At 36.1% G+C, this 25,159-nt stretch overlaps 2 protein-coding genes across 3 annotated transcripts in view; one reads left to right on the top strand and one right to left on the bottom strand.

Annotated features, from left to right (window-relative positions):
• Positions 1–20,432, top strand: part of E23 (Early gene at 23) — a 91,674-nt gene extending 71,242 nt beyond the window's left edge. Inside the window, exons 5-13 of the mRNA XM_066739979.1 lie at positions 3,585–3,690; positions 3,859–3,959; positions 4,083–4,338; positions 5,214–5,384; positions 6,234–6,355; positions 7,269–7,476; positions 8,229–8,443; positions 8,985–9,193; positions 9,592–20,432. Coding sequence (XP_066596076.1) covers positions 3,585–3,690; positions 3,859–3,959; positions 4,083–4,338; positions 5,214–5,384; positions 6,234–6,355; positions 7,269–7,476; positions 8,229–8,443; positions 8,985–9,193; positions 9,592–9,787 — 1,584 coding nt within the window. The 3' untranslated portion in view covers positions 9,788–20,432. The remainder of the gene's footprint in view (positions 1–3,584; positions 3,691–3,858; positions 3,960–4,082; positions 4,339–5,213; positions 5,385–6,233; positions 6,356–7,268; positions 7,477–8,228; positions 8,444–8,984; positions 9,194–9,591) is intronic.
• A 119-nt stretch (positions 20,433–20,551) lies between these two features.
• On the bottom strand, positions 20,552–25,052 carry LOC136781188 (bleomycin hydrolase). Of its 2 annotated transcripts, none has more exons than XM_066739980.1 (5): positions 24,917–25,052; positions 24,474–24,705; positions 24,074–24,387; positions 23,168–23,995; positions 20,552–22,844 (listed from the first exon to the last, which is right to left on the bottom strand). In XM_066739980.1, the coding sequence occupies exons 2-5, from the start codon at positions 24,499–24,501 to the stop codon at positions 22,629–22,631; spliced, it is 1,386 nt and encodes a 461-aa protein (XP_066596077.1). In that variant the 5' UTR covers positions 24,502–24,705; positions 24,917–25,052; the 3' UTR covers positions 20,552–22,628. The 2 variants fall into 2 exon arrangements, with proteins under 2 accessions (XP_066596077.1, XP_066596078.1); XM_066739981.1 differs by having other exon boundaries at positions 24,921–25,052.
• Between the last annotated feature and the right edge of the window lie 107 nt (positions 25,053–25,159).

Genomic DNA, 25,159 nt, shown 5'->3' with positions numbered 1-25,159 from the left:
AGTCTGTCTCTGTTATTCTTTCAATATCACTGTTCTTTAGTGATGATTGACTTGACAACAAATTTCTGTAATGATAGTTCAGGGAACTTGTAATTTTTGCAGCAATGTTAAAAATATCTAATAGATGATTATACATTGTATATTTAAGGATAAACTGTTGTTATGGTTAACTTATATGTTTAGACTTTCTAAAAGTAAAACTCGCAACAATTGGTTTATTGTTATTTTCGCTGCTGCTGCCTTTCGTAGAAGACTCTATGTGAAAGAGAATATATATCTGGTTAACAAAAGGCTTTGCGATAAACGTCTAAGGTACTCAGAAGGGGGGATGGGGGGGGGGGGTGTTTGAATAACGTTTTTGAAGAAAAAAAGAGGCCTTGACGATGGTTAAAATACCGTTAGAGGATGTCAGAGTATAGGCGCATTAGAAATTTCGTAAGTTTGACAAATCTGACTGGCATAGCAATCTCGGATCCCAAATGATTTTCTGGAAGTAAGAGGGACCTTTGGACGTGACAAAATTTCAATTAATAACGACCATGATACATGCAAGCTCGGTCAAATTGTCTTTAATGGGTCCCTAAGGGTCGATTCGCACGATTGCTTCTCTTCAAATATATTCTCGTCCAACTCTTGCTTCAGTAACGTAATAATCATAAACCACTGATACATATATCCACGCTATCTTTATGGCTCAGTTATTGATCTCATAATTCGTCGCTTACATAAAACTATTTTATTAAACCGAGTACATATCAATAAGAGCAAAATTATAACGCGAATCAAGCTCCAACGATTAAAGCTAATTTCCAATGCTAAACGTGACTGAAACTGCTGCAAATTGAGTCCAACTCTTGCAGGAGTTTGAGATTTAGTGTCGGAACGAAGGAGTAGGGGGCGGAGTGAACACGATGGACCAAAAATTGGTCGAATCCACTCTGATCGATCTCTATTCATGATTATTATCGACGTTCGATTCCAGACTCGTTTGAAATTCGTGCTAATCGGGTTCGACTCGTCTAGGCTGGTTCGCTCGATGATTTTGTGGTAAGACGAGGTGGGGGAGGGGGGGGGGGGGGTTGAGCGACGTTCGAGCGTTGCCTAGAAGAGACTTTCGCCCGAGCGAGCATCGACGTACGCCCACGCGGATTAAGAGAGTCCAGCTCGGTGTGTGCGGAGAGGCCGGATATGAGGACGCGAGCGAATGCAAATGCAAATGCGGGCCAGAAGCCAATGCACTTTTGCAGCGCAGCGAACAAACGGCAAGACGAGAGCGGAGAACGCGCCAAACTCGCCGCTTTAATACCGTTAACGAGCCGCCACCAACCTTTGTCTTCTTCTTCTTCTTCTTCCCTTTTTTCTTTTTATTTCGCTTCATTTTCTTCCCCCCCCCCCCTTCACCCCCCTCTTTCACCCCCTTGCCATGCCACTACCTTTCACTCTACCTTTATTTTCCTCGCCTCCCGCCAGACAGAAAAGAGCAGAGCCTTTGTTGTTCCCCGTGGATATAACCCAATTCGATCCATTACCGAACTCGGTAAACTCGATTCTGGCGCCCGATTAATAATTCCGCTGCGATTTCGCTGGGAAAGCCGATGGTCGCTGCTGTCGTTATTTAGAAAAAGGGGAGGGGGAGGAGGGATAAACCCACCTAAGAAGTCACGCGTGTGTCACGTATAGACGCGAGAGTCGAGTCGACCGTTAGCGTATCGAGCGGAGAGGAGTGGGGGGTGGTGGTCTGAACGGATGGGTGGTGGGTGGGGGGAGAGCGGTGATTACGGTGACGTCATAACTCGGTCAGTGAACCGCGCGAGCGTGCGTCTTACGTGTTTCAAAAACATTCGGCGCCACTTCTTCTTTTTCTCCCTCATCCCCTCCCACCCCTCCGCCCCACCCCTTACACTTCCCTCGCCCCACCCCAATTCACGCGCCGCGTATATATACACCTAACACACGAGCGTAAGCGCGCATTACGCACGTATACACGATGCTTTCCAGGACCCAGTTTTTCGATCTCCAATATCGCTCGGCTTACCGCAAGCGGCGAGAAACTTATTTTTAACGTTCCCCCTCCTCCCCCCCCCCCCTCCATCTCGCTTCACTCCACGCAGCTACCTCCAATACTCCCCCCTACCGGCCAAATTGAAAACTACCGCGTCGCGCGCGCATAACGCGAGCACCCCCCCCCCCTCCTACCATTCATTTTCTACGAATAATTACCACTATGGTGGGCCGAATCACTGACGGAAATGATCTTTTTTGCTGGAACGATTGCATGGACGGTAAGAAAATATGGTTAACGATGGCACGAAGATAGATCGCGATTTTCACGTCCTACCGGGCGCTCTTCCTGAATTTCCACTGTGACATTCGCGAAAGGTCGCGCATTTCCAGTCTTTTTTTTTGAGGTTATGTTGGATACAAAGGTAAGGCGGCTTATATATAGAAAGACTTAAATAGGGGATGGATGGAATAGGTTAATCGATGGATCGATGTGGAAAGATATGTAAGTGCAGGGGGAGTGGGGTGGGAGGGGCAAATGAAGAAAGAGAGAAAAAGAAAAAATGGAATTGGGTTCCTTCGAAGGCGAAATATAATCGCCGCGGAGCAGCACTTTCTCTCTCGGCGTAACGGACTCGCTTGTATAACGGATCTCTTCGAAATAAGCGAGAGGGGGGTTGGGTGTAAGGGGCGGGGGTAATGAAGAGATGGAGAGAAAGGAGAAAAAATGGGATGGAGTGTAATGAAGAAGGGGGAGAGGGGAACCACAAAAAGTATTTGAAAGAAAGAGAGAGAGATAAAGATAAACAGGCGCCACTTCGTCAGCATTGCGGTACAGTTTCGCTTCGTTTCGCCAGTCCTTTTGATTGCGATACAGGAACGAGAAAATGGGCTGACCGTAACGGTACGTTCCTATTGGAAGCGACCTTCTTCGATTGTTACCAACCCTCCCTCTGTTTTCCTTTTTTTATACCCACTTCCCCCCACCCCGCCCACTCCGAAGCCACGCCCCCTACAGGTCGTTAAACATTATAACAGCGATCTTGTCAATTTATTGTTCATTGACCAACCAAACGCACGTACGTCAATTTGGCAAGCCTCCCGTGACGAATGACGAGATCCCCTCGATGATTTTCCTTTTCACGCGAAACAACCTGTAACGATTTTCCGAGTTTCCGACGCAGCGATCGAGACGGCGAGCGCGAGCCGTGAGCCTCCGCTGGAATGCGGTCAAATTGTAATTATGGGTATATTTGTACGGGGCCTTTTGTACTTTCCGAGTGCACGTGCACGCAATGTCATGGAAGAAAGTCGCTGTGGTATACGTGCGTGCCGTCACGAAACCCATGGAGCCCCTTTTCTACTCCCGCCTCATCTCAACGTCGTTTCCCCTCTCTCTCTCTCTCTCTCTCTCTCTCTCTCTCTCTCTCTCTTTAACAGATAGTCTATACAATTCTGTGCGACAGGCAAAAAAAAATAATTAAACTTGGTCTTAAATTGACTCTTATTGGAGTTTTCGATTATTCTACCAATTGGCTGGACTGAAATTGCCATGTGACTAATTTCATACTTTTCTATTGCAGTATCAGGCCAGACTGAGGCTTCCGGACACGCTCTCTCACTCGCAGAAGATGCAGTGCGTGGATCATATCATCGAGGTCCTCGACCTCGCGGCCTGTCAAGATACCAGTGAGTGTCCATCGATCCAACACCAAACACCCACTGACCAATCAAAGCTCCAAGCATTCTTATAAATCCATGTCCAAAGACCCATTAATTTGTCTATTAGAATTACGACATTGTATCAAGTTTTAATTATTTTATCTTAATCACATTCCTTCCCTTTTTTTTCTCAAGTAATCGGAGACTACACGAAGCGAGGGCTCTCCGGTGGTGAGAAGAAGAGGACCAGTATAGCTTGCGAGTTACTCACAAATCCTTCACTCATGCTTCTCGACGTAAGACCATTTTTAGATCACTTTTAGTGCTTTTTTGCCAATGCATCAATACTTGCTGATTCAACGCTTGTAGAGCCGTTTAAACACAGATTTTTCTATTTTTTTTTTTTTTTTTTTTTTTAGGAACCAACCAGCGGGCTGGACTCGCATTCTGCCCAGGCGTTAATTTCCAGATTGAAGAAGTACGCCGAGCAAGAAGGAAAAAGCATTGTGGTGACGGTACATCAACCCAGCTCGAGAATGTTTCACAGTTTCAGCAAACTATTGCTGCTGAGTCGTGGCCAAGTAGCCTATTACGGCTCCACCGCCAATATCGGCAGGTTCTTCTCCACGATAGGACTCACTCTACTCCCACATTACAATCCTGCCGATTTTATACGTGAGCTCAGTGATTCTGCAATGATTTTCTTCCTTGCAATTAAATGCTTCTGGCTTAAACCTCCTTCGAAGCCTTCGTATTGCTGCTGATTTTTTTGTTAATATTTTGATTAAAAGTGATTGTAGCTAATTATGTTTTTAATTATTTGTTTCATGTAGCTAAAAGCTCGGTATTGTAAAAAAGTATTCGACTGTCAATTATAAAGTGGTTTGGACCATAACTGTTAGTCATTTAAATGTCTCATCAAGCGAGTACAGTAGGGAAATAGTTTAAAAAAAATTAATTAAAATTTGTAATTAAATTATGCAGCAGTATAAGTTTAGCTCTCCTCCGATTTTCTCAGTGGAATCCACTTTTTTATTGCATATTCTTGTAGATTATCTTGGAAACTTTCCACAGATATACGAGTATACTACACGTTTAATGTTATTCTTTGAGAGGAATTTTACTTGTTATATAATTTAATTCATGTATTAAGTAGATATCTGATTACTGATTTTACATGTGTATGTATATTGAAGAAATTGAAGAAGACCTTCACGTGACCTTGACCTCACTAGTCATGGTCAATTAATACAGCCACATAATACGTTTCTCACATATTTTTCTCAGACTTTATATCAAGCATTTCTCTAAAATTTTAATGTAAAAATTTTTCTGAAGAATTTCTATTATAGCTGCAACTACCAGCTATTTAAAAAAAAGGGATGCAGAACTTCTGTTACACCCTGTATATAATATATAAATTAAAAAATATGATATATTTAATATATTGTCACACTGGGCCAGAATCACTTAATTGAATTAACAGTAATTGACTCGCCCTAATTGATTGAGAAGAAGATTTCAGTGATAATATTTTTGTCGGTTCACAGTTGAACAAATTAAGGGACCAGAAGAGGTTCGGGAGCGCATAGTGGCTGCTGCGAGAGCTGCAAGACAGGGACCTGACTGCCCACCGGAACTTCGTCCGGAGTATAATCCCAGCCAACATCCGCTCTGCGACCACCTCATCCATTATCACGAACACCACATCACCCACAACGGTATTATATATATATGTGTATATACGCATATTCCACCTTGCACTTGTCCCCCATCCGCTTTCCAATCCCATTCAAAAATTTCTCAATTCAACTTAAATTTTTCAATATAAAATTTTACCATTGGTTTCTCTAAAATTATCTCAATTTTTAATTTGAAACATATTGATTTATTCATAATACACATACACAAAAAATGTATTCTATCTTAAGCCTTTCCCACAAACATCTACCCTCTATTCACTCAAGAATTCCTAAATCCACCTCACGATATCTTTAATCTAGAATTTTACTAAATTTTCCCTTCCTTCGCTATTCTGCATGAGATTCCAATAATTCCTATCCATCCTCGCTTTACTTTTTTAATTATCGACATTTTTCCCCCCGTTTTTCTCCAATCTCTTTAATAAAAGTTCATCCAGACATCCATTAGTAAACGCATCAATTTTATGAATAAATTTAGACTAGATCTCGGAGCATCGTATTCTCTTTATAAATCTATATGAATGGGGATCATTGTATTCTCGTATCATTAAGCATTAATATGCCACTCAAGATGTTTGTATCGTTTACCAGGAACGAGCTGGCAAGTGTATACTATTTCAAAGTCTCTTTTCCTTTCTTTTTACTTTTCCTTATTTTAAAATCATCAGTCCACTTTCATTCCTTGCAATTTTACTCCCCTGTCATAAATAAGTCTGCCAATTTTTTGGCGAACACTCCTGTCCCCTATTTTTTTTTCCTCAAGTGCAACTCCATTTATCCATTCATCCCGATCTAGCTCGATAAGATTCACACACCAGATTCGATTGTCAATCATGCTAATTGGATTTTTCTTTGTAACATTTGTAGTAAAAGAAGAGGAGGGCCGCACTCTGTGGTTGGACACGCAAAGCCACGCCAGCAGCAGCGCAAGCTCATCCGATGACGACTATTCCTGGCAGTGGCCTACGAGTTTTTGGTCGCAGTTCAAAGTGAGTTTCTCTTTCGAACAGCGAAAGAATCCTCGAGCTAAAAAATTTATGGGAATGCCACGCTCGTCCCAGCCACCACCAACATTACATCCCTACCGTCTTCTGCATTTCAAAATGGCGTAGCTGATCTTGCATAGCGGACTTCTCAACTCTATCAATCCCTCGCGTAATTCTACCAGGCCTCTCTGCGACTAAAACAACAAGGGTCGTTTAAATATAGACATTCGAATTTTCAATAATTCCAGACACGAATGAAACTGTTGTGTGATACAATTTTAATTATAATATTACTCACATTCCTCTTCATTCGCTTCTGGTATAGAAGAAACTTCTCTGAGTCTTTCATCTCGACTAGGATTTTTCTCAAAATGAAACCAAACTGCAACTCGTCGATTGGTACTTGAATAAAAGATTAGATAAGAATTCTATCAAGTAAAGTATATTTAAAAATTATAAAACGATATTCAAAACCTTCATTTCCAATGTCTTCAAATGTATTGAGGTGGAAAGAAAATTATGAGAGAATTTGGGAAATTGGAGAAAATGTATTTAATGAAGTTCGAGAAAGGGGGACGTGGAGAAACGAGATCTAGGTTACATTTGCACGATTCCCCATATTCAGATAATTGCCACTGGTAGGCTGAACGCTAATGGCACTTTGAAGCCACATTGGTACTTGCACATCACTTTTACTTGAGGCTCGCAAGCGTTCTTCTCTCCCAACGAGAGAGTCCTTTCCACCCGAGAGAGTCTCGTCAAGATTTCATTCTTTCAAGGCTGAATACAGTCATTTTCCATCATCCACTGCCAAACGCAGCGTCGATTCACCTCTCTTCGCCAAACAATTCATCCCACTTAATAATAATATGCATCCTCGATAACTGATCATTTTTAGTAACACTTTTTTTTGCAGGTATTATCCGAAAGAAATTTTCAAGAAGCACGTCCAAGGATGCTTTCCCGCTTGAACTGGCTGCAAACGATAGCCTTAGGTTTATTGGCTGGCCTTTTGTGGCTGAGGCTTCCTAGGACAGAAGCTGCACTCCACGACATTCAAGGCTGGATGTTCTTCAGCACTACCTATTGGATGCTGTTCGCACATTTCGGTGCACTCTCCAGTTGTGAGTGGAGTACTTATATATAATAGAGCTTATCAGATGAAGTAATTTATTGTAAAATGTGATATCGAATGCTCTCAGGTGGCTCGTGGCCATATTGCACAATATACATGCACAAAAGCAAGCATAAAGCTGATTGACTAATTGAGCTACGACGTAACATGCTCCATCAGCTATTTAGTAGCAGGTATTTTTGCTGCAAAGATTTGCAAACGACCTGAGAATGTTCAATCATGAATACGTTGGCACGTGAGTGTTGCCATGACCTATTAACGTCACCCACTTACTCCTTAAACAGTCTAAAATCAACGTAGTCATCCAGATTCGACCAGTCTTTGAATTAGTCCAGACAACTTTATCACGAAAGAATCAGTTATGAACTTCTATAAAAACTGACTCAAATTCTGTCCAAATACTTTATTCAGGGAGTTAAGCTTTTTTAGATAAAAGTACGATTGAAAGAATAGAGGTAGTAATTTAATAAAACTATGATTTATTGAAGAACAAAAGCTTGAATCGAAAAAAGGTATTTTTACAAAAGTTTTTATTTTTACCTAAAGAAGCTCTTTCTTTGTCGTTGTAACAACAGCACTTGCAGCCTGTATACATTATATATCTATACATACTATAACACACATATAGTATCCGAATGCAACGAAAACAATTATATTTAATATAAGTAAATAAATGGCTATTTAGTTAAATTAGAAAACCAGGGTTGCGAATCGATTAATGATTATATTTGAAATTTTTAGTTCCTCCGGAACGCGAGGTTATCAATAAGGAGCGGTTGTCGGGATCGTATCGTCTCTCAGCGTACTACCTGGCGAAAATGGTCGGCGAGCTGCCATTGACGATAACGCTGCCTGCAGTCTACCATATCATTAGTTACCCCATGTTGGGCTTCCACAGTCCAGCCGTCTTCGTCACACTGCTGGCTTTCCTCCTCCTTAACACGGTCGTCGCACAGGTAACGTTTTGCATATACTGTACACAATATATATATATATATATATACAGATTTACAAACTCAAACTCTTCCTCCTCATCGTCTCATTAATTTATCAAAGCTTTTATTACAAGCCAATCTACGCTTAGAATTATTCTTCTAATCAACCAATAACGGGACGATAAAAGACTAAACATATTATTATTGCTCCCTATCCATGGCAATTGGATAGCTCTCGTAGCTACAAACAGCCAACATTCGAGATAACGTGCATATGCAACATAAGATCCTAATAAATATCCTACCACATTGGCGTAAAATGCAATCCTTTAATTAGTAGTATATATAAATGTATACTCAATATAAATTAAAAATTTAGAGTGGAGAACATTTTTATCAAGCCTAATGAAATTATTATGCAGTGGGTTATTGTTATAATATTATATTGAAAATATTAAGTCATGTCCAGTTATGGTGGAATTAAAGGTATTAATGATGCAGAGATATTAAATAAGGTTGAAATATATTATGCAGTGAAACTGACATTTTTTCTTTGTTGTAGAGCGTTGGTTTCTTCGTTGGCGCCTGCTGCCTGGATCTGCAGGTGAGCATAACGGCTTCGGCGCTTTACACTCTGGCGACGCAGCTTCTTGGCGGCTATTTGGCAACCGCAGTACCCCCCTGGCTTGCCTGGGCCCGTTATGCCAGCATGGTGCACTACGCCTACCAGAACATGCAGATTCTTGAATTCGGCGTTGGCGAGCCCATCACGTATGCTCGTTCTTCCTTTTTTGCATTCCTTGCTTTCCTCTATCGACACTACCTTTTGCTTCTTATACAAAATAATAAAGCTTTCTCTTACTTGATTCGAAAAACAAATTTGTAATTTTTATTTTAATACACAGAACAATCAGGCTTTTAAATTCTAATTTGTTTGTAATATTTAAAATTAAACTGTAACTGTTTACTAGCTTAAAGATTCATTCAAATAACTCAAACTTATTGAATAGATACTCCAAATTCTCTAAGTATACAATTACATACTTACGTTTTATTGGTATATACTGCAGACATTTCCTCTTATTAGGGTTCTAATCTTTTATTCAAAAATATTCAATAAAAGATACGCTCCACCTTAACATTTAAATTAACGTATTTATGATTTTCAGGTGTTCGCAGCCAAGCAAGTTTCCAGAATGTAGGAATGGGACGACGATACCTGTCTCAGCGATTCTTGAGAGCCAAAGTGGTTCGAAGGGCTCAGGTTTGCCATTGTGGGCGAACACAGCGGTGCTACTAGCCTTCTTGGTGGTCTTTCGAACATTGGGTTATCTAGTGTTGAGATATTACCGTGTTCCAAAGTGAAGGAAAGCCCAGTGAAAAGTCGCTTATGTTGAAAAAGGATTTACTTTGCTCGGTGGAAGCCTCTTAGACTGAACGTCCCTTCGAGCTCGAAGGATCTCGTTCGAGGATAGAGTCTTCCGGACTTCAGCATCATCTTCCGGAAGCCACCAATCCACACTATTCGCCGTTCGAACAAGTCAACGACTGTGATTCACGAAGAATGTCTACCGGAGAGTCGACGAAAAACGTCGATGAAAATTTGAGCCATCGATTCGTAAAACGAGCCAGTCATGATCACTGTGGTTTTCTCAAGCCTTTCTCTAGAGTCTAGGGAAGGCTGTCAACAACTGTGATTCACGAAAAATATTTACCAGACAGTCGACGAGAAACGTTGATGAGAATTCCTTTAATCAGCTAGATCACTGTGTGCTTGTTAAGCCAACCTTTCCATGGGTTCTAGGAAAGGCTATCCTATAGACGTAAACGCAATCTTTTGTTACCACTCGCAGAACTCGATTTAGTGATCGGATGGCCTGCGAAACGCCAGAGAAATCATCGAGGAATCATCTTTTGTTACCATGTGATCGTTAGACTCTTCAATGACCACTCTGCAGACCAGTTACCACGAGATGGTTAGCTAAAACTTACAAATAACACGTAAGACGCTTAACACGTATCAGCTATTGCTGATTAGAAGCTTCAGGCAATAAATTCTGATAGAACTTTTAATAAGCGATACATTTGTTTTCACTGTAATTGAGAATCGGCGAGATTACTCTGGTTAAAGGTCGATTTGCATCGATGACGATTAAGAGGGGGAGTTTTCTAAAAGGAAAATTAATACAGTTGGAGAACTTAAAACTGGATTTTCTAGGAAAATTTCCCTCGAATCTGAAACATTTTTCTACTGATCATCGAGCGTCAGCTGTTAATCGAAGGAATCGTATATAACACCAATTTGGATCGTCGCGTCCAGCCAGAAATTTCAGCAGCTTCGCTGGAACGTGTCTGAATGCTTTTTCTACTAGATCAAGCCACACTAACTACTCCGTGTCTCCGTTCTGAAACGGTGGGAAAAGCGACGAAAAATCGCCCACTGTATGGACTTGGAGGGGCTTCGGAGACCCGTGTATACATATACTATATGATGTGCACACTTATATGTACACAAACGCGTTAAAATTTGTACTTCTGATGAGGACGATGAACGTATGTGGGTGACCAGTGAGAATGCGCGAAGAGCCTCAGAGCTTTATGACTGTTACTTTTGAAATAATCTTTTTGCAATATTTTTTTCTCTTTTTTTTCTACCAGTAACTGAAAAACCTTCCCCACTTATCGTGACTATTTTTAACATCTATTTGTCAAAAGTCAGCCGATGCATGCTTTCCAATTATCATGATACCATTTAAGGAACTTTACGTTGGTCCCTTTGTTAATACCTGCTATATAAATTTATTATACCCGATGCGTTTTATATGTTGATGTATTAATGTATAAAATATGCTCGTTCGCTTTTCATTGTACCACAAAAACGAGGAAAGGATTAAAGAAAAAAAAAGAGGAAGGATGAAAGGAGGAAAGAAACCAACAAAGAATGAATGCATGATTGTATCAAGAATTCAAAACTATTATCGTTATAAGGCAAGGAGGAAGAAATTAACAAAACAAAAAAAATGTCTATGAAACATTTCATGGCAAAAATCGACTGGTGCCGCGAGACTGAAAATTTGTACGAAACTTTTTATGCGAATTACGAGACAGTAGGCTTAATAAACTTTATTATCGCGTTTCTCTTTTTACTTTTTATTACGGATTGCTACGTACGACACACACGTCTATTGGTGTATCAATCGTGAAAGCTCCAAGAAAAATTAGCGGATCAGCGCTTAGATCGCCACCGATAGAAAACTCGAGACAAGGTTTTCTCTAGGAAATCGCGTTGAAAATTTTGGTTTTCCAGTTGGCGAGAGAAAATAGCGAATTTAGAGAATAGCTCGGACTTTTACTCGAAAAACTCATGCTCGGTCTTGCTAGCATAATTTGTTAACCGTATAAAAGTCTGATTGTTAGTTGATTGCCGGGCGATATTTCGAATAAAAGTGGCTGTAAACTATGCAACAAAAAATATATATATATATACAGACAAACACAAACTTGAATAATAAAGAAAGATTATTCTTATTACTATATTATATTTAATTATTATTTTAATTATAAATATTATAATTAATTGATAATTATTCTTATTATTACCATTACGATTATTACTATTATTATAATATTATTTTATTATTATCATCTTATTATCTCATATTATTATAGCGACTGATAATTATATAATGATTATTGTTGAATGCAATTGTTTCAATAACTTGTAACGATAAGAATTGCTGAATTGATCGATTATTACGTATTATACGTATTGCAAAATAAAAATTATTATAATTAGCGACGAGAGCGAAGCTATTGTTATAACGATTATAATAAATTCAAGTGAAATTATGATCAATAATAAAACAAAATTATTGTACTGTTTAAATGCTAACGATTATTATGAATGATAATTAATGAAATCCTATAATATATATATATACAGAAAATATGAGAGTAAAAAAAAACGGAGAATCGTACGAAGCTTTAAAAAAGCGCGATCGACGAACTCTTACTGCCTTCGTCTCGACACTTATTCCCAAGGAGGCTGACGATTTTTTTCCAGCCTCTGCGACGATTCGCTTTTTTCACTCGCAAACCGAAAAACGATTTATATACATATTATATACGTATTATTAACGGAGATGGAGAGACTCGAAATTCCAGAAAAAATTGGCGGAGACTCCACCGCGTAACGTAAATGACTTTATATATTATATAGTATATACAATATACGATGATAATTATATAAACAATTGAAATCTCGCGCTTAGGACCGAGAGGAAATATCGTGCGAATTTACCTTTTGTACATAGGAAAACGAGCAAACTGTATTAAGATTCTAACTCACGTTGATAAGTTTACTAACAGATCATTTTTCATGCTGTCCTGTCAGCACGAAATAGCTAAAGTTGAAATTATGACAATTTTTTGGCAACTATTTCGTGCTGCTAGGCTGTTGTTATTCTTGTTTCTTCTCCCGAGTTACACACACATTCACACATACATGTACCCTTGTACACACGAATGTGTTAAGCACATACGACAGTCCCATACAGACATACAAGGACACACACATATACATATACTCATGGAGAGCCAGTGTTCGTTGTTTAAGATTAGTAGTTAGTGGTTGGAATTATAAATAATTGTGTGGAGCTGAAGCACTCGTTAAAAAATACTATTAAATATTATTGTCATTGTCATACGTCGTTTAACGGAATTTTTTAAAAATGTATGTATATTTTAACTCTAAAGCTTGTATCTCTTGCACTTTTGCAAGACTCTGCGACCTTTTGAGAATTTTCTATAAATTGTGATATAATAGCTTTGTTTATTGCGCAAAGAATACCATTTCATTTTTATCATGACTGTAAAAGAAAATGATGGAAAAATTAATATGTAATTTTTGGAAAAACGAGAATTCGGCCCATGCCATTGCAATACTACTATTTGCCAAGTGTTCAGCGAGTTTGTTAAAAGTATAGGAAATGAGGGTAAAGGAAACTTGTCAATAGTGAGTGTTATTCCCTGTGTGCACAAAAGAAAAAGAAAAGAATAATAGGAAAAGAATTTTTAAAATGATCGAGCGTGTATGTACGTATGTGCGTGCGTGCGTGTGTGTGTCTGTGTGTGTGTGTTGCATGAACGAGAGAGAGAGAGAGAGAGAGAGACTAAGAAAGAAAATCGTGAGCAACAATGGAAAAACAAATGTTTAAACAAAGATTTGGCTGTGTCAATGTTTATTGATTTTTATCGTCTTTTCTTTTTTGCTACGTAAATATTTAAAACCATCGAGATGAACCAGGTGAATGAAACTACCGCTTTCTTCTGTATTTTCACTAAATACGAGTGAATTTTGTTTCGAACCTTCGAGCGAGATTATGAATTCACGAATGAGATCTGTTTTTTTTATTGATTCGCAAAAGCGCAGAGTAGCGAGAGACAAGATGGTTAGTATAAGCCTACGTAACATGGAGCCTCGACTTTAAAAAAAAGGATAATGAGAAATCGCTTACTAGATCAATATTAGGCTCTTTAGATTTAAGATTCGATACGTAGAGAGATAATGTATGTATGTGTGAATAAGAGAGAGAGAGAGAGAGAGAGAGAGAGAAACTTTCTAAACGTCTCGAGCATCGCGAATGTTTCTTCTAAATTCACTCACTTTCAAGGAAGATTTTTCAAGAAAAAAAGGAAAGAACAAACATTCGTCTCCTTTGGTCTTCAATCTTTGTAGTTTCTTCTTCTCTAACATTTTTTTTCTCCTCCTCCCCAAGCCCGAAGCGCTTTTCTCGCGTACAGGAGAGAGCTTTGTATCAATTTTCTCGCGCCAAGTGTCTTTTCCAAATTTTGATATTTCTACATTTTTTACACTGTATAAAGTTTTGTAATGTAAAATAGACCGATTCGCCGAGATTTCTACACAGCTTTACAGTTCAGAAGTGGAAAGTGGAGATGAGTCGACACAGCGTCGACGAACGCGTTGAATTAAGTGGAAAAGTAGAGAAGTGGCCAGCCCGGGAACCACGCGAGGTTCCAAGTGTAATAATTTTGCGCAGATTCTCTCATCCAGCCACTTCGAATCGATCAATTGGCTGAACTGGTTCTGTGAGACCACCGAGTAACCTGTATGGGTTAGGAACCTTCCTGACACGTGCTTGCTACATACCATGTACATTAAAAGTATCCATAGAATTCACGAAATCTTTGAAACGTGTTTGCAGAGAACTTTTGAGGAAGCGAAATAGAGGTGGGGCGGGGGGGGAGGGGGAGGGAGAAAGAGAGGAAAAAGGCTGTTTATAAAAACAAGTGCAAAACCCTTTTCTCGTACAGACCACAATCACACATCCGCTTCTTCACGTTTCTCTTTTTGCACCGTCTCATCCAACTCAACGCATACGAGTGTAACAAGACTGATAACCAATTTTTATACGAGAGAACAAAGGAAAATCACCCATCAACCAACGTTGATCTCCCTACTAGCGTGTATGAATGATTAGACGAAGAAAAAAAGCTGAATAGAAAGATTCTTTGAGCAAAGAAACAATAGAAATCAAAGGGAAAGGTATAAATGATTTTTATAAATTTGCGACAACTCGAGATATGTGTGTATGTGTGTGTATTTAACACATTTACTTAAAACTCTTGACTGACCGTCACCGCTTTAATCATACTCTGGACTTGAACGAGAATCCAAGAAAAGCGTGCCCGATTAATCGTATAAAGGCTTAATTTATCAATATTGTAGAGGAATTTCCTGGATAGGAATAAAACGATGAAAAAGTTTGTACGATTCGCGCGATGAAATTCGATAGTCCGGGCAAAAATTCCGTTTTACTAAAATAGTGCCTTTTTTAACCGTGAGACTCTGCTGCGTGGGCCGACTAAAATCTCAGACACCAGATGGATAGGAATGGAAAAGAAGAGAAGAACAGCGAAAAACGGTTGATGGAAATGAAAGAATATAAACGGTCAATTTTTAGAGAATGAATGAAGGAAGAAGTATGTAAAGAGTGCGAATGAGAGAGAACTTTCTATTTAAAAAAAAATGTAAGTGAATAAAGTGATTCGTGCGAGGCAAAGTCCAATGGCCAAGTAGAAAAAGACTCGCAGAGGACAATTTTATTTATTTGAACAATAAAGCTTTACTGATGCAACTTTTTAAATTTTATTAGTCGATTAAATATCCCCTTCTTAACTCAAAATTATTATACAAGCGTTATGAACAAGGGAAGACATCTGTTCCCCTTCAAAGGATGCTCTCCACGACTCATCAAAGTCAAATGCAAAGATTTGCTAAATTTTTATTTGAGATCATTGTGAATGGGTCTTCCTCTGAACCTGGAGTCTTTATAACATGTTCCAGAAATCTCATAAGAGTACTAGGAGACTAATGATGATGCCAAAAGTGTTCCACTGAATAATCAGAGTCACCCTGTGGATATCTAAAAAATATTATAGTGTGAAATAATCTGCAGAATTTACCAAGGACTTGAAATCCAAAAATTGGTAGGAAACGTGAAATTACGAGTGTCCATACTGACAGAGAATTATGATTATTTATAATATCATATATATATATATATATATATATATATATACGCACATGTGGAAGGAAGACCAAGAAAAATTTCACAAAGCCTCGTTGATATCTTTAAATATTAAATTATATATAATACTTTCTTCTCTGTTCTTCTTTCTTTTTGTCGTAACTTCACAATACATATCTCTACTATACACAATGATTCGTAAGGCTCAATAATTATAATTTAACAAAATTTGTCTCATGAAATCTCAATTAATGTAAAGCGATTGTTGCTAATCGTCGACCAAAATCTTCTACATTTTTCATGAACTTTTTAATCAGCTGTATAACACATTTGTACAATTTTTGGTTATCCGAAGGTCGACTAGCTAGATTAATTGACACGCTCCGCAAGTTAGCATACTAATTATATAAATAAATTAATTAACCATACAAAAACACAACAACAAATAGGAGACCGTGACGTATTATTAACTGACATATAAGCGGCTTAAATGTATGTCCCCCTTTTGTACATATTTATATACACATATATATATATACACATACGAGAAGCTTATACATACAAGTCCTTAAATACATTCATATACAATGATTATTATACAGGGTGTCCCGTCATTTCGTGCCAAACTGATAAGTCATATAGAGCGAATTATTTTAAGAATAAACTTCTAATATTATTTTTTTATCCATCCATTAATTAAAGAGTTATTAAAGATTTAAAATCTTTTGATTCCAGACTTTTTATTCATATAGATATAGCTGTTCAGTAACATCTACATATTGGTTAACCATTGCTTTATCAATGTAGGGACTATTAGTAAATTTGGAAATAAGTGTTTTTTAATCTTTGCCATTAAAGGACTGATAAAATAATTGTATAAGAATTTTATTTTTAGCATCATTCGCTTTATAGAAATATAATAGTTAAGAATATAGAATAAGGTTTGGCTTGAGTTAACCAGACACCTTGTATATATGCGTGTATCTGTATTATATGAAACCTATTCGTATCAATTATAATTCGATAGCAATATTATAATGTACGATACGATTATACAGGGTGTCCTATTTGACTTTATTCAGGCGAATATTTCGAAAAGAATGAAAGTCAAAAGTTACAGGATTCCAGTAGAAGCATATAATATAATGATGCAATTGTTTTACACGTAAATAATTATTAAACTATTATTAAAAAATCACCTATATTCTTTTTTTCTTTATACTTCCTGAAATAGTAAATAGCATCTTAATTTAATCTTAAATGTTTCAATTTAAATGAATTTTGATTACTTTAATTAACATTTATACTATTTGCAATTAAATATTTACTTAGTGCCAAATAATTCTCCTATTTGTTTCATTTAAACACTTCTTTGATCAATATTAGCTAATCTTTTCTCTTCATGTATGATCTTGGGCCAACCTTGGAAGAATCTTTAAAAATATTAGTTTAATTTCTAAATATAAAAATTTCAAATTTCCATTGATTATATTCTTAATGTACATCCAAAGCTTCACAAAATTTTACACGAGCTTATCTTTTAATCGAAGCATTCTTAGCTGATACATAATTTTAAATTCGTTTATAAATTTTAATTAACCCAACGTTTTATGTGCAATTGGCATATATGTATACACACGTGTATTAAACTACCAGATATAATTTATAAAAATCAAACACCTCAGGAGTGCTTTCTAAATAAAATAATAGGTCTTTTATTTAAAGAATGACTACAAAGATTATTTTCAACGATTCTTCCAATGTCATCCCAATATCATGCAATTATCATATTGTTAGTTTTCGTCTGTAGTTCTACGACCATTATTGAAAACGTTTGGTTTTTCATCTTTGGCACATTTAGATATATTCGGCTGTATACAAATAAAAATGGGACACTCTGTATATTAATACAGAAAGTAAAGCACATATAATATAATATATAATACGTTTTAGCACTAACAAAATGATCCTATTATTATCGTCATCATCATCATCATCATCATCGTTATTATAATTATGTAAATGAAATTAATTAATTGATAGCATTATTCCTGTTATCTAAGAGTAGTGAAATTACGATTGATGGTTCGAAAGAAGATATTTGTTATGAAAGAGAAATCGTTGTATTTATCATTATTTCGATGTTATCAATAGTAATCATTAATTTTACATAATTGATTTATTAAGCATAATTATAATTATTATTATTATTATTATCAACGTCACTAATATTTTTTATTACTATTATTATTAATAATAGATTACTATCATATTACCATATCATTACGATCCTTTCCATAATTAAATGTGCTTACAACTTCTTCTCCTTCACTTTTTCTTACCTTTGCACAAGATAATAGTTTAATTTCCCATCTTATTCAGCTTTTCACTGAAAAAGCGCACAAAAACTGAATAAAAATGCGCCACTGCCATAAATGCAATTCGTGCATGGGAATTGAATTGTTTTTTTTAATATGATATAAGAGAAAATTGTATCGGTTATGGTATATATAGCTTATAACCGTGCACGAAATCAACCGAGTCTTTCTTGACTTTTCGCTTCCGTTGAGAGAGGACCAGTCCTGATTCTCGATATAGCAATTTCCAGTGGGAAAATTCGAGGATCGGGGAAGAAAATTAGATAGAGGAAGGAAGCTAGGAAAATTTTAGTGTAATAGTAGCTAAATGCGAAATTAAGCGTTGTCAAAGATTTATAAAATTTATTTAAAGCAAAAATTGTATGTTTGAAAATGCGAGAGTGTGCCGTTTAACGACGACAGGGCCCCAAGTGCAGATCGATTTTTTTTGCGTTTTCCTGTGCTTTTCCTCTCTTTTCTTATGTTTACACGTGCATGAGTTTTGTCCAGTAGCGCCACGTCATGATAAATACAACTTATCATAGATTTTAAAGCACTTACGCATTTCGTTACGACCCATCTCTTCATTGACAGTTTATTCGACCACACAAGTCGATTTACACAGTTAATGTGTACTGCTAGTGAAGTTATAGGGTTTACATCGATTAATCCGTAATATTGATAAAAGCTCTTGTATTTTCATGAACAAAAATCGATTCTCTTACAAGATTTTACGCAGAATTTTACAATTAAAGCAAATGTGGAAATTATCCAATTTTTAATCGACATGGAATTATTTATTTCTTTAGTTTTTCCAAAATGATAAATTTTCTGTACTAAAAAAAGTGTACTGGTAAACGCGGCCGAATAGAAGAATTAATATATATATATATATATATATATACCGTTGATTAATTACATTTTACTACCGGAAAAAGTAAACCGGAAGTCGTCATTGGGATACCATTAATTTAGTCTTGAAAAAAACAGCGGCCTCGTTATAAACGCGGAAATTTGTTGGTAATTTTAGCAAAAAAACATACAAATGGCATATCTCTCTTTTACTAACTCCAAGTAATTATTAGTACATTCGCAATGCCGGCCATTCTTAGTGCGAGATTTTTTTATGAGAAAAGACGCGGCACAGGAGCAATTATCTATAATATTATACTATGCTATATATGTATAGAGATATATACGAGCCAACTAACAATTTCAAAAGTTCGCGCTTCAAAGTTTGTTTATACATATTATCGAAAAGGGTAAAGTTCATGTTGCACGAATTTCCACTTTTCTTAGAAAATTTATAGATAAAATTTTCTTCGCGAGTCCATTGGTTCTGTTCGATCCATTTTGAGATTCAGCGTCTGCGAGACGGAAATTAGCTAATCGCGTCTGACCAAAGCAGAATTTTCTACTTCCGAACAAAACTTGTCTGCTCTACCATCCACCTCTACTCCTTTTTTCTCAAAAATAATCGTTTTTGTCATGAATATACAATTTTCAAGAGGATTTAAACTTTTGTATGTGTGTGTGTATGCGTTGTTTAACACGAATCGCAGAAACACCGATCGTTTGCTCGTCGATGCTGCGTAAAAGTTGCTGGCAACTTCGAAGCACTGATCCCTCTTGTATTTTCGGATTACCTGTTTCCGCGTACCCGATTCAACCGGAAACGTCGGTTCCGAGAAACGAATGTTATTGGAATGACCGGGAGAGAAGAAAATCGGATATTTTGCTTCCACCGGAAGTCGCGTTTATGCGCAAAAGTTTTGCAGAATGAAGGGATGCATGTGTGTGTGCGAGAGTATATGGCTAGGAAAGGTAAAAACCGAAGGTTTAATTGTGATGCCTGCACTTTCTACGCTTTTCATCAAAGTGCAAAATATTAAGTATTACGTGTACACACATTTTTTCAAGGAAAAGTGCAGGTACCACGAAGAAACTTTAAGATAACTATTGGATAGCTTTTATTATTACTCGAAAGAACTATGCAATACAAAATTGAATGTGCAGAGCAAAGCAACGAGAACCATGTCCTAGTCCTAGTATTTCAACTCATCATCATAATAATTTATATAAACCAAACTTAAAATAAAAATAGCTGATAATCTGTTTTTATTATAAATTCCTTTAAATTTTTCTTAATATAGTAATTTAAGCATCGAAAATCATGTAAAATCACTACATTTACTATAGTGTGCTGTTTCTTGCTGAGAATGAATAGAATAATAAAGTGACTAATGAGATATTCTAAACAAATGTTTAATTGAATAATCTACCAACTTACAACAAAATATATGGTGTAGAAAATTGTTTCGTATACCAATAATTATTTTTAAAAATTTTCTGTTAATCTTATGGAAAAATTAAATGGACGTTGCGAGATCTCTAAATAAATCGTACAATTTCTACGTTACGGTAAAATTATTTTAAAGGTAAAAGTATAAAAAATTAAGCAAGTGGAATGCAAAATTAAAGCAAAATTTACATAATTTTAAACGGTCTAATATATATATATATATATATGTATGCAAAACTATGCCGCAAAGATAGCAGTCAGCCTTCTTCCCCCTCACTCTTCAAATTTTAACCTCGCAAGCTTATGCTATCTTTATAGGTCTGTATTAGATATACATGCACCTTCATCCTCCATGGAGAAAAGAAGTTGGTTGGACATGTAGGTATTCAATATTATAGCTATACATATATTGAGAACAAATCGGACAAATTGGACAGCTGGCAACGCTGTGCTGCGGACCACGTGGCTGAGGTGGCGTCAGTGATTGGGCTAGGTCAGGCTAGGCTGTTAGAATCAGGCTGACACTCACCAGTAGGTCTGTTCTTGTTTGCTGTATTGCTGCACTAGTACAATAATTTAGAGTGAGAAATCATATGTTTATCATATTTCAACTGGCTGCAATAGTTTGATAGTGCAGCAAAAAAGAACAATGGTGGGTGTTGGGACAGTTGAGACGCTTGGGTAAAGGCTGCTCCAAAAATCCAATGCTTTCAATGACACCATAAAAATATACCTTAAAACAGTTTACGACACTTTCTTTACATTTGAAAACTTCAGATTCATAATCAGAAGTATTTAAATTTGAAGAAAAAAAAAACATTGCAGCAGCTTTCTATTTTTAAAATTAGCTTGTATACTTTATTGGCATAAATGATAAATTTTATCATGCAATGCTACTTTAATTAGAGGATTTTATAATCAAAAAGATTCTGCATTTTCTTCTATTATACAAGATGACTAAGGAAACCAGCAGAAATGAAGAAAATCACTTTACAATAAAAATTATATTTGGTTAGATGGTGTAATATTAACTGTGATAGATATGTATAATAATTTTCAAACAGTCACAATTTTTAGTGTTTAATAGATAATAAAATATCCAAGGACATAGGGTGCAAGGTTTTTTCTATTAAAATATTAAATTTCTTATACAAAAAATCAGATCTTGTGCGCAAAACTAACAATGCTGTTATATAACATCATTAATTTTAAGAGTAAAAATGCTAAATTAGTTATTTTCAGTTATTTCACGGTTTTAAATCGATGCTCGGAAAAACAAAAATATGAATGTGTTTTCAATATTCTACATGTATCTAGACAACACTATTTTAATTAAAAAAATTGTTTCCTGAAAAATGTTTTACTACTATCGCTCGTTAAGCCCCATTAAAATCGACAAAATATTTACCAAATTAAAGACCTTTAAAAAATAGAACTTGAGCACTTTTAATGTGCTGAGAAAGCTGAGGGACTCCAGCTTGTCCAACTGTCCCGCGCAGTACTCTCAATATGTGTCATAGTGAGATCTTATTTCCGATCAGTAGAATGTACGTTATCCTTGCATTATTTTATAATTTTATATCGAAGCTGTTCGATATTGTTAACCGCAACTACCGAGAAATACCGCTGTATATCTATATATTATATCAATTTCATTCTTAGCAATAGCGAGCTGTCATTACAGGATAAAGTCTCTGCACCTGCACCAGTTTTAATTAGATTTAAAGGTTTATTAGCACTCTTCTTACTCTCGAGTGTTTCTCGGTAATTATCTGCTTAAACCTGGTACGATTGTTGTCTGTATATGTACCTTATATACTGTTACTACTACTGTAAACCGCGTGAAATTTATGATTTGATTATTGAACTAACGCCATTTAGTATATTATGAAGCCTATAACTTTATAACTATATCCTTAACATGTATTATGTTTAAATATTAGAAAAATACAAGGAGCTAAAATTATTTTTTTATAAAATTACACAAAAAAAATATATTAAACTGCGAGAACTCCCATAGGATCCCAAGCAGGTAAAACAACTGGTTCCTGATTGAAAACATCTAAAACGTCCGCGGGTGCAAATTTTTTATCTATAACTATTTCGAAAACGAATTCTTTAAACCATTCAGTCGATGCGACATAGTAACCTTTCTCTCCATGCTCACTGCCCCAAGAATTTTCGATGCGGAATTTTTTCACTTTATCTTCATTCTACAAAACAATAAAATATAATGTCAGCTTAGATTAATAAATTAAAAGAAACAGTAGTGACCCTTTATTGCGTTTTTATGTATATATGCAGAGCACCTTTTTTTTAGTGGTTTCTTTGTATTTCTACTTTATCTTCAATACTTGTTTTTATTTTTTTGTACAATATATTAAGAGCATATAAAAATGAAATGTAGAAAAATAATTCTTGAAAGTGTAGCTGGAATATAAAAAAGTCGCAAAGAAAAAGATGTGATACTGATATATACATAATGCCGCGCATTGAAGGGTTAAATTATCATTATATTCTAAATTATTATTCTTACATCTATAGAAACAGCAGTAAGCGTCATTGCATGTAACATCATAGAGTTTCCATATAATAGTCTATCTGCCTTTGACATACCAAGATGGAAATTAGTACCAAACATAGCTTCAAAATTATGAGCTTTGATATCATCTATACCCATTTTATCAATCACTAATTTTTTATTATCACATCCAAACCATACTGGCTCATTTTGCTTTATGCTTTCTGCACATAATTTAATCAATAATTCTACTGGTTGATTATTGTAGAGAACTTGTCTTCCTCCCACCATATTTCCAAGACAATTAATTGTATATAATTTTCCATATGGATTAGTTGGTCTTGGATCTGTTACCAAACATATTTTGTCATCTACATTATAATAAGGTTTAACAAATCTTTCGTAAAATTCAACAGGCTTTACAGGACCAATGCAATTATATTTTTTTAATTTATCATAGTATTCCCATGTAATTCTATCGGAAGGAATACCTAAGCAAATTCCAATTATTCTATAAATAACTACCATTTGCTTATCAATTTCTACTTCTATTTGTTCATCAGAAACTCCTTGAGAAATTAAATCTCTAAGAATTTTGCTGTATTCCCTTAATTTGCTTGTTAAAATGTAATTCATATAGCTTGTTGACCCACTTGTATACGATTCTGGAAAGCATGCTTTTGGAACAACTCCATACTTATTGACAAGATTAGCCAGCATATCCCACTGTCCACCATCTTCTAAAGGATTAAACAAAATAAATGATACAAGACGGCTAGTAACCAATTCTCCCTGTTTTGCAGTCTTCACAATATTGTGTAAGAAATGATTTGAGCGTTCTACCTAGAAAGACAAATGATTCTATGAAAATAAATCATTAAATGTTTATAATTTCAATTCTGAAATCAATAGTTTATTTACCTTATCCCAAAAAAATAAATATGATTGGCTAAATTCAAATTCTTCCAAGTTGTATTGTTTTATAAATGCTACTCTCATAGTATTTAATGCAGCATATAGCCAGCATCTACCGCTTTCCTTCTGATCAGTAATAGGCTTACCCTCAAGCTCTATTTTATGTGTGAAAACATTTTGTGTTTCTTGGATAAGCTGTCTTGAAGTACAAGCATCAATTGGATTTGTTCTTGTACAAACATTTTGTGCCAGTACATTACGCGATTCTGAGTAAAATTCATTGCGAAATTTGGTCAAAGTTATTTCTGTTAAAGCACCAGCTAGTAAGAAATAAATTAAGTGATTATTAAGGTTTAAAAGTTAAAAATACATACTAATGAAAAAATATAGTAGTGATAAAGCTTACAACATCCCGCAGTATTGTTTTTGAGCATTTTTATACGGTATAATCGGACACGTATAAAATTTATAGGAAATTGAAATATGAGTAGAAAATTGTTTACTGTAAAAACAGTAATTTAAAAATGTTACAGCGTACTTTCTTCTATTTGTCTTTGATTATTAATAACACAGATGATATGATGCAGCAACACAACAGGATTTAGAGATTCCGCAAAATGTGGCGCTACCAGAGTCATCTGCAAAATGAATGAAATGAGACAGATATACACTGGATTATACTATTATACTGGATGTATGATATATCTCAGCACAACATGAGTTGTCATAAACGGGTAAATTCTTTCCCCCACTACAACTACCATTCCCTATGTAACAAAGGGAATGGAAGTCATAGTGTGGGGAGAAGAAATTATCCGTTTTTGACAGCATACAATGTACTACACTCACATACTCAGCAATCGGCAAAGCTTGAATTGACTTGAATAATGGGGGTAATGGTGGGGAGGGAACGCGTGGACTGGCGTGGACTAGCGGACTAGCAAGTAGCAACGTTAGCAACACTAGCAAGTGCTAGCAAGTAGCAACAGCTAGCAACTAGTGTGGAATGGTGTGGAATAGTGTGGATGCGGATTGGTGTGGATCGTGTGGATTGTAGACTGAACACTGACAGCCGACAGGGCCGACAGGAGT

This window comes from Prorops nasuta, unplaced genomic scaffold (genome assembly GCF_024137725.1).
Source record: "Prorops nasuta isolate Cenicafe-Biocafe unplaced genomic scaffold, Cenicafe_Pnas_1.2 PNAS00022, whole genome shotgun sequence".
Classification (NCBI taxonomy): Eukaryota; Metazoa; Arthropoda; class Insecta; order Hymenoptera; family Bethylidae; genus Prorops; species Prorops nasuta.
The sequence above is the reverse complement of the archived record's forward strand: the minus strand, read 5'-3'. Positions and strand labels throughout refer to the sequence as shown.